Source organism: Hakea prostrata, chromosome 11 (genome assembly GCF_041222555.1).
Source record: "Hakea prostrata isolate BN-2017 chromosome 11, UWA_Hpros_2, whole genome shotgun sequence".
Lineage (NCBI taxonomy): Eukaryota > Viridiplantae > Streptophyta > Magnoliopsida > Proteales > Proteaceae > Hakea > Hakea prostrata.
The window spans coordinates 7,040,572-7,054,831 of NC_142610.1; the positions used below are offsets into that span (position 1 = coordinate 7,040,572).

General features: G+C 41.5%; 1 protein-coding gene across 1 annotated transcript; it reads right to left on the reverse strand.

Moving 5' to 3' along the window:
• Nucleotides 1-9,390: 9,390 nt before the first annotated feature.
• On the reverse strand, nt 9,391-11,387 carry LOC148999827 (polygalacturonase-like). The gene is made up of 4 exons (XM_089140301.1): nt 10,622-11,387; nt 10,214-10,503; nt 9,899-10,127; nt 9,391-9,707 (listed from the first exon to the last, which is right to left on the reverse strand). Exons 1-4 carry the CDS (start codon nt 11,063-11,065, stop codon nt 9,486-9,488), a joined length of 1,185 nt encoding a protein of 394 aa, XP_088996427.1. The 5' UTR covers nt 11,066-11,387; the 3' UTR covers nt 9,391-9,485.
• Nucleotides 11,388-14,260: the final 2,873 nt, after the last annotated feature.

A 14,260-nucleotide genomic window follows, 5' to 3' on the forward strand; every position in this document is an offset into this window, starting at 1 on the left:
CGAACACCTTAGTGCCCGAGCTCTCTTCAAAGCTGAGCGTAAGAAATGGAAAGATAGCTTGACTCTTGCAAAATATAAACTCGAGCAGACTAAGGATTTGAATCCCGACCATATAGATTATGATCCATATTCCTCGGGCCCAGATTTCCTTCCCTCCCAAATGACCGACGAGAGGTTAGATTATCTTAAGCAGAAATATGATGTTCCTTCCGATCATGTCCTTCGTGTACCCACTCCCGAAGAGAGGGCGAACTCTCCTCGTCCCGGGGAATTTGCCTTGTATGAGGATGCCCTTAAGAGTGGTTTCCGTCTTCCCGTGCATCCTCTTTTTCAGGAGATCATGCTTCATTTCCATATGTGTCTGGGGATTTTCGTGCCTAACAGTTGGCGAAACGTCATTTGTTTTTGGGGCTTTTGTCAGAAGGTAGGTGTCCGACCATCCCTTGCCTTATTCCTTCATTTCTTCATGGCGAAGAAGCAGGAACAAGATGGTTGGTTTTACCTATCCAAGCGTACATTTTCTCAATGTGGTTGGGATGGAAACTTTGTCGGGACAGGGACTCTTCCATCCAACACGAAAGGGTGGCGTCCCAAATATTTTTTTGTTCGGCCACCGTCCAAACCCTCCTTCCCTATATTCTGGGTTCGTGGACCGACTACAGGTTCCAATAACACCCCTAACCTTTCCAAAGCCGAGCAACATGCCAGGGAGAAGATTCTTCAGCTTCCGACCGAGGATAAGAACATGTTTGCCGTTCACAGCTATTGTCCGGAATACCCCAATATACTACGTTTTTGGGGTTTCCTTCCTGGTGAGCACTCTTTGTTTGTATCTCTATCTTTTGAACTATCTTTTTGAGTTCGGTATTAATTATTCTATCCTTTTTCAGTGATGGTTAATCGGAAAAATGTTTCCCGGGCAGCTGATGAGGATATGGAAGAGGCTGAAGCCCGAATTCCTACCAAACCTGAACGTCTTCGTTCCGAGAGAAAAAAGCAAGCTCTGCCAGGCCCGAAGAGATCGGCTGATGTGTCTGACGTTACACTTAGGCCGAACAAGAAAAAGGCCCCATTGTCTTTTGTAGCAGGTTCGGAATTTGAGGTGGGTGCCTCCAATTCTCCTCCTCCTGAGGCTATTCCGAGCACTCAATCTGCTGATGCTCTGTCCAGCGGTCCACTTAAAGCTGGATCTTATGTCTTGAGTAACACTACTGATGGTACTGAAGTTGCTAAGGCATGGTTGCCGATAGTTTTACTTCCTACCAATCAGCAGTTTCTTCAAAAAATTGGACCTACCCGAACTGAAGATATAATGACCAGGTATGTGGTTTCTGTACACGGTTGTTTTTCCCGTACAGTCCTCCTTTCTCATTATTTGTATTTTCCATTGGTAGGTTGGTTTGTGCCTTAACCCAGGCATGGGGAGGTAATTTGGAGGTTGCTCGGAAGGATAAATCGACCATTTATCAGCTTAACGACCAGGTCAAGGATATAAGTGGTCGGCTGGAGAACGCAATTGGTGAGAATGCTGCCTTGAAGGATGAGAAGGCGATCACCGATGCTCGGGCTTTATCTGCTGAAGAACGTATTTTGGCCCTTGAGCGTGAGGTTGCAAATTTAAAAATTTCTTTGGAAGATAAAGATGTTGCCCTCTAAGATCGAGCAAGAGAAGGATCAGTTCGTAAGAGATTTGACCGATCAACTTGCTTGAGCGTGCCCGACCACTTTCGAGAATCTTTCCGAGGAGTTACGTCGGGAAGTTATTCACAAATGGGTACGCACTAAAGGTTGCATAGGATTTGTCTCCAAGGTTGCAGCCCCAGGCTTCAAATATGGTCGGAGAGATGCTTTTACTAGGGTTATTGAAAATTACCCAGAGATCGATCTTGGACTGTTGGAGAAATATGTTGATCCGGGTATCTTTGATGAACTGAAGCTTCCTCGACCATCTTGGGCGGCTGGTAAGGAGGCTTTCCCTTTGCCGAAGAGGGTCAGTGTACAGGATTTTTTAGACTCCGACTGGGAACCGGCCCCTGAGGAGGAGGATGAAGCCGGCCCCTCAACGACCACCGATGCAGCTAATATTTTGACGACCACTAGTCCAAACAATTCAACTGATTTGATGTCTTCTGATAATGTTGTTGCCGACTAGCTTTCTTTTTAAACCATGATGATTTTGTAATGGATAATTTATCATAGGTTTTTTTGCCTATGTAAACTTTTGCTTGTCAATGGTTTTTTAAGGAATGGTATCAGAATTTTTTCTTTTTGTACCAAGTATGCTTGTTCGGTATGATACTATTTTTGGCATATTCCCCTCCTCTGTACAAGTTTACTTGGTCGTGAGAGTACCTTTGTTCGGTATATATGCTCGTTCTTGTCATGTGCTTGTATCATTCCAAGCCATGTTGTTCGGTATAGTAGGGTTTGTTCGGCCATGAACTAAATAGGTGTTCGTCAACAGCTCTTCGTCCATAACCCCTACCTCCCGAGCATGATAACTTGGTATGTCTTTTGAAGTATTCGTGCCTAAGGAATGTTAGGTCTTTATTGCCTATTGAGCGTAGGTCTTTTTTCTGCCTAAGTGATATCTTTGGTCTTTTGTGCCTTAAGATTCGTAGGGCCTTCCTCGGAATCTCAGGTCTTTTTCTGCCTAAGATTTTTAGGTCTTTTCTGCCTGAGATTTTCAGGTCTTTTTCTTGAGCGTCATGTTGAAGTTAAGTAATAATTTGTACGAATGTCTTTATTTATATATAAAAACTAATATGACTTCTTGGGGTTATAAATTTCCCATGTTGTCTACACATTAAAATAAATAGCAAAACTGAAATAAAACGCTCAAAATTTGTCGTGTTAACGACTTTCTCAGATACTATTTTTATTGATAGTATTTCTTGAGATTGTTTGAATTCCAGGATCGAGGGATCCTGTTGCTCGTTTCCGGATCTTGTAAATGATATGCTCCGGGAGCGACTTGTCGTATGACTATGTATGGTCCTTCCCAATTTGGGGATAACTTTCCTTGATTGGTTGGATCTGAAGCAGCTGTTCGGCGAAGTATCAGTTCGCCTGGCAAGTATTGTTCATTTCGAACCTTGGCATTATAATATGTCGATATTCTTCTTTGATATTCTTCAAGGCAGAACTGGGCTTTGTCCCTTACTTCGTCAATCAGATCTAGATTGGTTCGCATTCCTTTGATGTTTGCCTCTTCTTCAAATTCTATTTCTCGAAGGGATCCAATTTGGATTTCAACTGGGACTCTGGCTTCTGCTCCATATGCTAGTCGGAATGGAGATTCTCCTGTGGTCGTCCTTGGAGTTGTTCGGTACGACCACAGTACACTAGGTAGTTCGTCTACCCATCTCCCTTTCAGCTGGTCGAGCCTCTTCTTGAGCCCATCGAGCATGGTTCTATTAGTAACCTCAACCTGGCCGTTACTTTGGGGATAAGCTACTGAAGGGAATCTATGCTCGATCCCTTGTTCTTTGCAGAATGTTGAGAATGCTGCATTTTCGAATTGATTTCCATGGTCGGTTACTAATATTTTTGGAACTCCATATCTGTACGATATGTTATGCTTGACAAAACGCGTCATCTGCTCGGTACTGATAGTTGCAAGTGGTTCAGCTTCTACCCACTTTGTAAAGTAGTCTATTGCCACTACCAAGTATTCTCTTCCTCCCGATGCTTTAGGTAACTTCCCTACCAGATCTATTCCCCATCTTGCAAAAGGTATTGGGGATAGAGTTGATGTTAAAGGAACTGTGGGGATATGGGAGATCTTTGCATGTGCCTGGCACTTGTCACACTTCTTGACGAAGTCTTTGGCATCTTCTTCTAAGGTCGGCCAATAGAATCCTTGGCGTATAATTGTATTAGAGAGTGTTCAGGATCCTACGTGAGATCCGCAGGTTCCTTCATGAACTTCTCTTAACACATTTGTGGCTTCTACTGGTCCCAAACATCTTAGAAGTGGTCGAGTGAATGATCTTTTGTAAAACAGTCCGTCCATGATGGTGAACCTAGCAGCTCTTTGTCTTATTGCCCGAGCAATTTTTTGGTCTTCTGGGAGCTAGTCGTTGTCAAGATAATGTATGATCGGCTCCATCCACCCCAGGTCGGTTGAAATTTGCATGTGGTCGACCTTGTTTATGCTAGGGCTATCCAGTTCTTCAAGGTAGATCACTGGTGCTTGGACATTCATTCCTTCCGTAGCCAAGCGAGATAATGAATTAGCCTGGTCGTTTTCAACCCTTGGTACTTGAGTTATTTCTAACTCTTTAAAGTACTGTTTGTAGTTGTTGACCAGGTTCAAGTATTTCTCCATCCTTCTTTCTTTGGCTCCATAAACTCCCTTTACCTGATTTACAATCAGCTGTGAATCACTTTTGATTTCTAGATGTTGAACGCTTAGAGCTTTTTCCATCCTGAGTCCTGCTAACATAGCTTCATATTCAGCCTCATTGTTGGATGCTTTAAATTTGAAGCGAAGGGCATATTTTATTTCAAATCCCCCAGGACTCTTCATTAATAGGCCTGCTCCACTTCCTTGCGAGTTGCTCGATCCGTCCACGAACAGAGTCCATCTTTTGATCGATTCTACCCCTTGCTCGTCCTCCTCTTGACTTGTTTCGTGTTTTTCAACAATGAAGTCTGCCAGGGATTGAGCTTTGATGCTTGGTCGGGGTTTGAATTCTATTTGATGCTCGCTCAATTCCACTGCCCATGTCACCATCCTTCCTGCCAGGTCTAGTCGGTGAAGGATTTTTTTGAGTGGTAAATTTGTCATCACTGTAATGGGATGAGATTGGAAATATGGATGGAGTTTTCTGGCCGCTATAACCAGTGCCAGGGCTTGTTTGTCCACTTCGGGTAGCGAGTCTCGGCATCATTTAGGACATGACTGACATAGTAGACAGGTTGTTGTATGTTACCCTCTTCTTGCACGAGGACTGCACTAACCGCTACCGACGAAGCGGCTAAATATAGTTGTAGCTCCTTCTTTCTGGTTGGCATAACGAGCAAGGGTGGTCGGGATAGTTTGTCTTTTAGGTCTTCAAATGCTCCCTGGCATTCATCATTCCAGATGCTTCCTTTCTGACCTGCTACTTGCTTTAAAATTTTGAAGAATGGCAAGCATTTCTCCCCTAATCTAGAAATAAATCTATTCAAGTCTGCCACCCGACCAGTTAGGCATTGGACTTCTCTGATGGTTTTGGGTGCTTTCATATCCAAAATTGCCTTGATTTTCTCAAGATTGGCTTCGATTCCTCTTTGGGATACCATGAACCCGAGGAATTTACCGGAAGATACCCCGAAAGCACACTTTTCAGGATTGAGCTTCATCTTGTATTTTCGGAGTACTTTGAATACTTCTGCCAGGTCAGTTAGGTGATTTTCTTTTGAGATGCTTTTCACCAACATGTCGTCCACATATACTTCCATATTTCGACCAATTTGATGTCGGAAAATTTTATTTACAGCTCTTTGGTATGTTGCTCCCGCATTTTTTAGACCGAAAGGCATTACTTTATAGTAATAGCTGTCCCTATTAGTCATGAATGCCGTATGCTTTTCGTCCTCAGGATGCATAAGGATCTGATTGTATCCTGAATATGCATCCATGAAACTGAGCATTTCGTGTCCTGCCATTGCATCTATAAGAAGATCGATTCTTGGTAGTGGATAGTGATCCTTTGGGCAGGCTTTGTTGAGATCTGTGTAATCAGTACACATCCGCCATTTCCCGTTTGCTTTTTTGACCATTACCACATTAGCTAGCCATTGCGGGTGGTCTGTGCGTTTTATAAAGCCAGATTGTTTTAGCTTTTGCACTTCGGTTCGAATGGCTTCATGTTTTTCAATGGCGAAGTTTCTTCTTTTCTGAACAACCAGAATTGCCTATGGATCAATACAGAGTTTATGCTCAGCCACCTCCCTGTCGATCCCTGGCATGTCTTCAGCCGACCAAGCAAAAACATCAGAATTCTTTTTTAGAAACTCAGTGAGCTCTGATTTGAAATCTGGTTCTTGTTCGGAACCGATCATGGTACCTTGCTCCTTCTGGTCGGGTTTGAAGTGGATTCTTTCTAGCTTCTCCACTGGTTCAGCTCTTTGTAAGGTTTCTTCATCACGGTCGTCCCTGACTTCAATGGTCATGGTCGAGTTCGTCTTTTCTTTTTCCGCATGTAGTCGTTGTAACTTTGCCGGCTACTTTTCTGGTTGGCTACACATTCTCCAATTCCCTCAGTGGTCGGGAATTTCATCTTCATGTGTAGTGAGGAGATCACTGCTTCAAGTGCACAGAGGGTTGGTCGTCCTATGATTGCATTGTATGCTGATAAATCTCGTACGACCATAAAATTAGTCTGTATGATTCTATCTTGTGGGTGCTCTCCAATCCGCAGCTCTAATCGGATCGTTCCTTCTGCTCGGGTTGATGATCCCGTGAAACCATAAAGCTGGGTTTCGCATGGGACGAGCATGTTTTCTTTTAGCTTCATCTTTTTGAACGCGTCTAAAGATAATATGTCTGCTGACGATCTAGTATCCACCAGCACTCTATGGATTTCAGTTCCTTCCAGGAGAATTTTGACTACCAAGGCATCATCATGAGGGATTGTGATATCCCGTAGATCCTTGGAAGAGAAAATTATTGGTTCCGTAGATATATTTTTATGGGTTTCAGTATTCCCAATATATCGTACTTTTCTTTTTGCTTGTCGATTTGATTCTTCTGTTGGACCACCAAATACAGTATAGATTGGAGATCTTTTTCTTTGTTTTTCATCCGCCTCAGGTCGGCGTTTGGCCGGATTTCTTCTTTCTTCCCTGTGGCTCGACCTTTCTCTCTTCGGGACAGGGTTGTCCTGTGGTCGGCCATCTTCTTTAGGTTGGATATACTTCTTTAAGTGTCCTCGAGAGATTAAGTTTTCTATCTCCGTCTTTAGATTTTTGCAATCGTCCGTCCAATGGTCGTGATCTTTGTGATATTCGCAATACTTTCGTTTATCACGTTTTCCTGGCGGTGCTCAGATTTTATCCGGCCACTTCATATGTCCTTGATTTTTGATTTGCATCAAGATTTCGGATATTCTTGTATTCAGTGGTGGAAGATTACTAATCTCTTGCTTTTTTGGGGATTCTGCTCGAGCTTTCTTGGTCGAGCTTATCCCTAACATCCTGGTCGGTTGAGCCCTTTCTCGACTGCTTCTTCTTTCGGCCCTTGGTTCTCTTTTTCGAGATTCTATGGTTTCCGAAATCTCTGCTTGTTTGTGACATCTTTCATTCAGTTCCGCATATGTTTTTGGCATATCTTGGAGCAGTCGCTCTAGCAATCCTTCATGAGTAGTTCCTTGGTATAACGCATGAAAGGCAATTTTCTCGTCCATGCTTTCAATTTGCATGGTAAGATTATTGAATCTCTGAAGGAAACTTCGGATAGATTCCGTTCTACCTTGTTTTATAGCAAACAAAGTATCTTCTCTTTTCTTCAATCCGACTCCTCCCTGGAAGCGCATAACAAACACTCGTCCTAGTTGATCGAAACTCATTATCGAACCGCTTGGCAATGCCAAGAACCAGTCCAATGCGGAACCGGTCAAAGAGGCTGCAAAGCTTTGGCACATGGCTGCCTCATTATGCTTATAGATTGACATGGTCGATCTGTAGCGAGTGATGTGATGTTTTGGACATTGTGATCCGTCGAACAGTATGAAAGTTGGGCATTTAAAGCTTTTTGGTATTTCCGCCTCAAAGATAGCTCGGATGAAAGGATCCTCTTTTAGAAAAGCATATAGCTCTTCTTTCTTTGGATCGTTTAACTTGTTAACCTTCTCGTCTAATTCTTTGATTTGTTTGCTCAAACGATCTTCTCGCTTGCTCGGTCCGGACTCAACTCTCTTGTTTTTTGGTTCTTTGAGAGGATCGTTGCTACTTCCTTGATCATGATCTTCGTTGATCAGAGGATCTTTATTTGGAATTTCTTTCTCAGATGCCCGGGATTTTTCGCCTACCTTCTCTTTTGACTTTTGTTCGTCTTCCAAAGATGGTCGAGGCGTTCGATTAGGAATGACCAAGTGGTTATTCTTGCTTCCCTCAAATACTTTTTGAGTATTTTTAGGATCTGCATTAGGGGCAATTATATGACCCACGGCCATCCTAAGTAGTTCATTCAAGGAGGATAATTCCTCCCGAAGCTTTGTTTGTTCCTTCTGGAGTGTCTCAACTTGATTTGCTAATGCTTCATGATTCGAGTTTTCGGGGTTTTTCTCCCCTTGATCAGTATTTATCTCCACCTGGTCAGTATTTACCTCCACCTGATCAGGAATTACCGATTTTTCAGGTAGAGGAATTCCCTTCGAAGCATCATCCTCAACTTCCTTCTGATTTACGGCCTTCACCTTTGATCGCACCATGACTTTTTGATGCGTTTCCCACAGACGGCGCCAATTGTTGATACGGAATCTCGCTCGTCCTTTCCTATCACGAACCTGCAAGATACGAGCTCGACCTTGGAGGGTCGAGGTACGTCTCCGACGAACAAGTCAGTACCAATAATGATCTTAACTACTCAATAGAGAATTCAAGTAATTGATCACATGAAATATGAATACCTGCCCCATAGTGTTCTACCTGAGGTGTTTATATAGAATATAGTGAGGGAGTCATATTCGGAATATGACTCTAATGGGAGTTGCCATAGGAGAGTAACTCTTAGGGAGAGTTCTTTAACCTAATGGAACTCTTCTTGTGGTTGTTGGTCGGTAGGACTCTACCCTTGTGAGGTTTCTTATCTTGTTAGGTGGATGCGGTTTATCACTCTGGTCGGTCCTACCATGAACCGCCTGGTCGAACTCTACTAAGTATCGAACCTGGTCGGATCGTGCAACTGCTGGTTCAGACCGAGAGTTATAGAATGACCATTTTAGTCATTAACACAAGGTAAAATATTTTATAACTACAAAATTCTATAAAATTGCATATGACACTTGTTGCTGCGAATCAAAAGATCTCTATATCCATCAATACATTACTATTCATATTTAAAGATGTATAGAACATGAAGTTTGAAATGCCTTGTAAAGAATGGATCATAATATTAAACTTGCTTAATTTTCAAATGTATTGAACACCTTAGATTTATTTTTATTTTCAAATGTCAAATTTGATACTAAATTTGGGTTTACTTTTTCAAATATTATAATGATTATAGTGATTATAATATTAATTTTCATTATTAGCAGTCTCCTATCTCTCTCTCTCACTAAAGACTCAAGAAAATTTAAAGATTTACATAACATTAATCAATTTGCAAGCTACACCTCTAGGATTTTCTAAAAGAGTACAAAGCAGAATGCACATTTGCACGTGCACTTTCTAACTAGTCCATCAATACATTACTATTCATCTATGTGATGAAACCATATAGCATCCTCAATGCCAAGATAATAATTGAGCAAAAAGAAAAGGAAAAAAACACATCATTTTAAACAACTTGATGGTTGAATGAAACCATAAGAATTGCCAGCTGCATTGTTGCAAGAAGACTGTGCGATTTGATTTTCGTAGGTTAGTTTAACGTCTTCCAACTCAATATCAGTGCAGGGATTCCGAGAACTACAATCAAAATTCACAGCCACTTCGGTCGCCGATGTTCCTCGAACATTTTTGTAGGTGACTTGACTAATTTTCACCCCAGAAACCTGCAAATCATGTCTTGTTAATGAGAATATTTGAATACCAAACTTCAAATTAGAGGAAAAATTCCATGAAATAAAAATTTATTGAGTTCCAACAGGCCCAAGTCCAGCTTAAGGGCTGAAACTTGAAGTGCAACAGGAGCCCATTTCCATTTAGAAACCAGTATGCCAAATTTACCCTCCTATTTTTGTACCTGTCCAGGACAATGTTCATCATGTGGGCAGTACTTTTGGTCAATTATGATAGGATTTTTGACATTTCGCATGATGCCATCTTGGAAAAGAACACGACTGACAAATCCATGGCTGGGCCTTCCCCATGACTTAATTCTGAACCCATTCTGGGTACCTGTGAAAGTAACCGTTTTAACCGTCACATCCTGAACTCCTGGTTCATTTAGAGTCCAGCCCAGACTTCCAATGCTGCAAAGACACACTTCTACATGTTTAGTCTTCTCAACATAAATCAGATTCAACAAATATAAGATCATGGAAACCATTTTACTCACCTGATCCCATGGCCAGGTCCACAGGCAATGTTCTCTATCCACAAATTCGAAGTGCCCGGGCTAATCGAGATGCAATCGTCTCCCGTCTTGATGTTGGCGTTCTTAATCGTGACACCGGTTGACATCTCCACATGAATACCATCAGTGTTGGGGCTGTTCCCGGGGGCCATAACTGTCACCCCTTGTAGGTTTACATTGTCACAGTGATCAATGACAATGTGAAACATTTGACTGTTTACTGATGCTAATCCATTGATAACAATGTCTTTTGAGTTTGTGAAGCCTAGATTCTGCAAGAGCATAGAAGAAAGAAAGGAAGAAAAAGAAGAAAAACATCAATACATGATATTGTCTGGATGGGCTGGGCCCAAATTTGGTCCAAATTAGTGGGCTTCGGCTTTAACTTACCCTAGCTCCCTGTGGGCAATTGTTTCCTGAAGCCTTACAAGCCCACAAATTGCTCCCTTGCCCGTTAATGGTTCCACCATAAATTGAAACCCCAACGACTCCCTCGAACGAGAGCCAGGTTTCGGCGTCGCCGGTGACGCGATAATCTGCCGGAGCAAGAAGAGTTCCGTCAATCTGTATCGTAATATCATTGTTCCTGCAATTCCCAACAAAACGAGCCTTGCCCAGATAATATTTTCCTGGGGGCACATAGATTGTGGCAGAGCTTCGAGACCCACAAGCCATTGCCCATGCACGAAGGAAAGCAGGTGCTGAATTGGTTCGGCTGTTGGCTCTGGCACCTAAGCTGACCACGTTATAGGTTGCAGAACCACCAGAGGATGGAACAAAGAAGAGAAAGATAAAAAGTGAGAGAAGAAAATTCATGGGTTTCTTCATTTCCATCTCTTCTGGGTGAATTACAGAGAAGTTGATAGCAGTTGGGTTATAGATGAGATAGGAACCAGGAAGAAAAAAGAAATGAAAAGTAGATGGAAGAAGTGATAATAAATTAGTGAGGTCATGGGCTATTTATAGGATAGAAAACAAATGGATAAAGCAATAAATGTAATGACTTATGCTCCTGTGTTTCACAGCGCATTTAGTTGCAGGAAATAAGAAATCCTGAATCAATTGTTCAAGGTTTGAGTTGACCTTCAATGGAAATTGAGGTCAAGTTAGGTAGCTATTACCTTTAGAGAAGAAGTCACTAACATGGGCAGGAGAAGTTCTGGCTTGTTTGCAATGAACCTGCTCACTGAAAGGATCCACTAAATTCAAAGCAGTTAAGTGATTAGTTATTTTTATTTTTTATTTTTTTTGGATTAGAGACTGGTAGTTATATAGTTGGTTAACCTGCAACATAGAATTATGTCTCAAGTTCTCAACCCGGTTTAACTGCTCAGCCTGACTGGTTGGACCGTGGATGCTGTTGATTCGAAAGAATACTTGAAAATGAAGTATGGGATATTTTGGTTAGGCTTTTGAGTGGTGGTTTTGGACGGTTCAGCCGCCCGGTTCAATCTCCCTGGAGCCAAGGTTGGGTTGGGTCTAAAGATGGGTTTAGTTTAGGTGGGATTTGAAATGGGTCATGGGTCATGGGTCTACCCACCCACCCAATTGACCACACCCTGTTTTCAGTTACGTCAGTTTTGGTGTAAACATGAAAGCCGTTACTTATGAATTTACCGCCTTGTATTAAGGAAGTATTGTCATAATAGTCTATGAGGCAATTCTAGTTGGAAAAATGTGCTTATCAAATATAGAAGCAATCCAAAGTCTTTGATTAGTTTGACCTTGGTGGAGTCCGAAAATGTTGACGGTTATAAAATCTCGATTTTTCTTCTACCCACAAAAAAAAAACTTAGTAGAGGGTTGTTCAGACTAACATCTCTTAGAGAAAAGTTCATTCGATTTTGATGATGGTATATTATGTAATATCTCCATCCCTAATATTTAAAAAGTCATACGTTCTAAAAGAAAGAAAAGAGAAAATCGTCAATTGATGATAATGTCAAACCTAAAGAGGCAAGAGTACGTTGGTCATTGTCCATAAGAATGTATCTACAGCATGGTTTTAGCCATTAGCATTAGGGATATCAACGGTTTCGATCCAGGTCATATTTGGCTTGGGATTTTTGGTTTTTTAGGCTATGAAGTACCAAACTCAAATACAGATTATCAACCCCCATGTCTCAAGTTTGGATTTCCTCTACTCCTCTATTTTTCGTATTGGGTAATTATGTGTTGTTTGACTTGGATATGGAATCTACCGGCTCTTGTAGATTATACTAGACCTTCGGTGAGACGACGTTGGTGGGGCCAGTGTTTATGCTGATAGTTCACAAGACTAATATTTCCATATGTCGAACTCAAAAGCTTGAACATTGCATAACGGGGGCTACAAGGTCACCACTACTTCATCCCTTCTTTTGTTTACTCAAAAAAAATACAGACTGTCAATAAATTTTTGGTTCAAAGAGAAAAAAAAATTGGTCCGGTTGGGTCTTGGGTTGGCACGATTTGGGCTACCAATTAAGTTCGGATAGGATTAATTTTGAGATTATCACTAATTCGTTAATGAACCATTTCAGTCACTTTCAAATTAACGATTTTATTTGGAGCTTGGTTCTTGCCTCTCGGGCCTAAGGTCCTAAGAAATCAACTTCTTTAGATTGGGTTCTAATGGGTTGGGTTTTTTGGGATAACAAGCAACACCATACCTGCTTAAAACCAATAAGCTTTTCAATCACCAACCCATACCCCCATCCAATTAATCCGGTTCAAATCTTAATGTTTTGGTTCAATTTGACCTTAACGGTTCGGTCCAAAACTGGACCACCCCCCCCCCCCCTCTTCCTCAACGTCAAAGGTAATGGAGTTCCCAAATGAAGTTACTAACTCTCGTAAGAAAAATACCTGTTCTTCCGCAATGAACCACTTTTTCTTTATTTTTTTTCTAAGAATATGGACCTGATCGGTTGAACCGTGAATGTGGTCGGAAAAAAAATAAGTGGTTTGACTGGTTCGGTTCACTGATGCTGTTACAGCACCATATCCATCATCTTGACCGGTCGGTCTAGTGGATCTCTGAATTAACGGGTTAGAGAATGATGGTAAACTTGTGATGGATTGGGTTTGAGGAAATGTGTTTAGGTACCTGAGATGTTAAAAGTAACATGTTAGGGTGTCAACCTGCCAAAGTTTGAAAACCCTAAACCCAAATCCAACCTGTTAATGACCGGAACGACCCCAGTGGTCGAATCCAATTAAGGAAACCTATACGGCTTAGTTCACCGAACTAACCTAGTAGCCAATTCTACCATTCAGTTTAAAGGTTCAAGCTAGTAGTTATCTATGGCACTTCAAATACCAGGATGATGGGGGAAGACTTTGTGGTAGGGTAAAATATTTTATCTTAAACGAGTTCTTCATTCCATCCATAATTTGACTCCTGATCAAACTCTATCAACTTAACTATATAAACCCCAAGAGCGAGCAGAGGAAGGTAAGCTTTCTTGTGAGATCAATTACTTGGGTTTCTTAAGAGTAATTGAGTTCATATCTTTTAGGTGAATGACTTGCTCGTCGGAGGGGTACCTCGACCAACCAGGTCGAGTACGTTATTGTAGGAACCGAGCTTGGAAGGTCGAGCATGATTTTGTATCATCACAATTCACCTTATTAAGGTTTCCCTAAACTTGACTTGTCCTGATTTACTTGATAGGGTCGAGTTAATCCTAATTTACCCTGATTTTTAATCTTGAAAACAAACCAATATGCATAAGTTAGTGGCACCAAAGAGAGTCACACTCTTGATCTCTTGTCTCTTAGTTATGAATTATTAGTGTTTGTCAACTAAAAGCTAATCCTTATTATGGTGGTTTGTTGCATATTTGGTTAAACAATTATTCAAACTAAATTTATATACATAGGGTCGAACAAAACTGGATTAAGTTGGCCTAGGGCTAAACTTGAATCCTACCTGACCTTGTCAAGAATAGTTATTCTTGTAATTCAAGCCCATTCTTTGCATTAAAAAGTCAGGACAAACTTGGACCAGACTCAAGGCAAGTTTGGGCCGATTCAGGCTGATGCGTC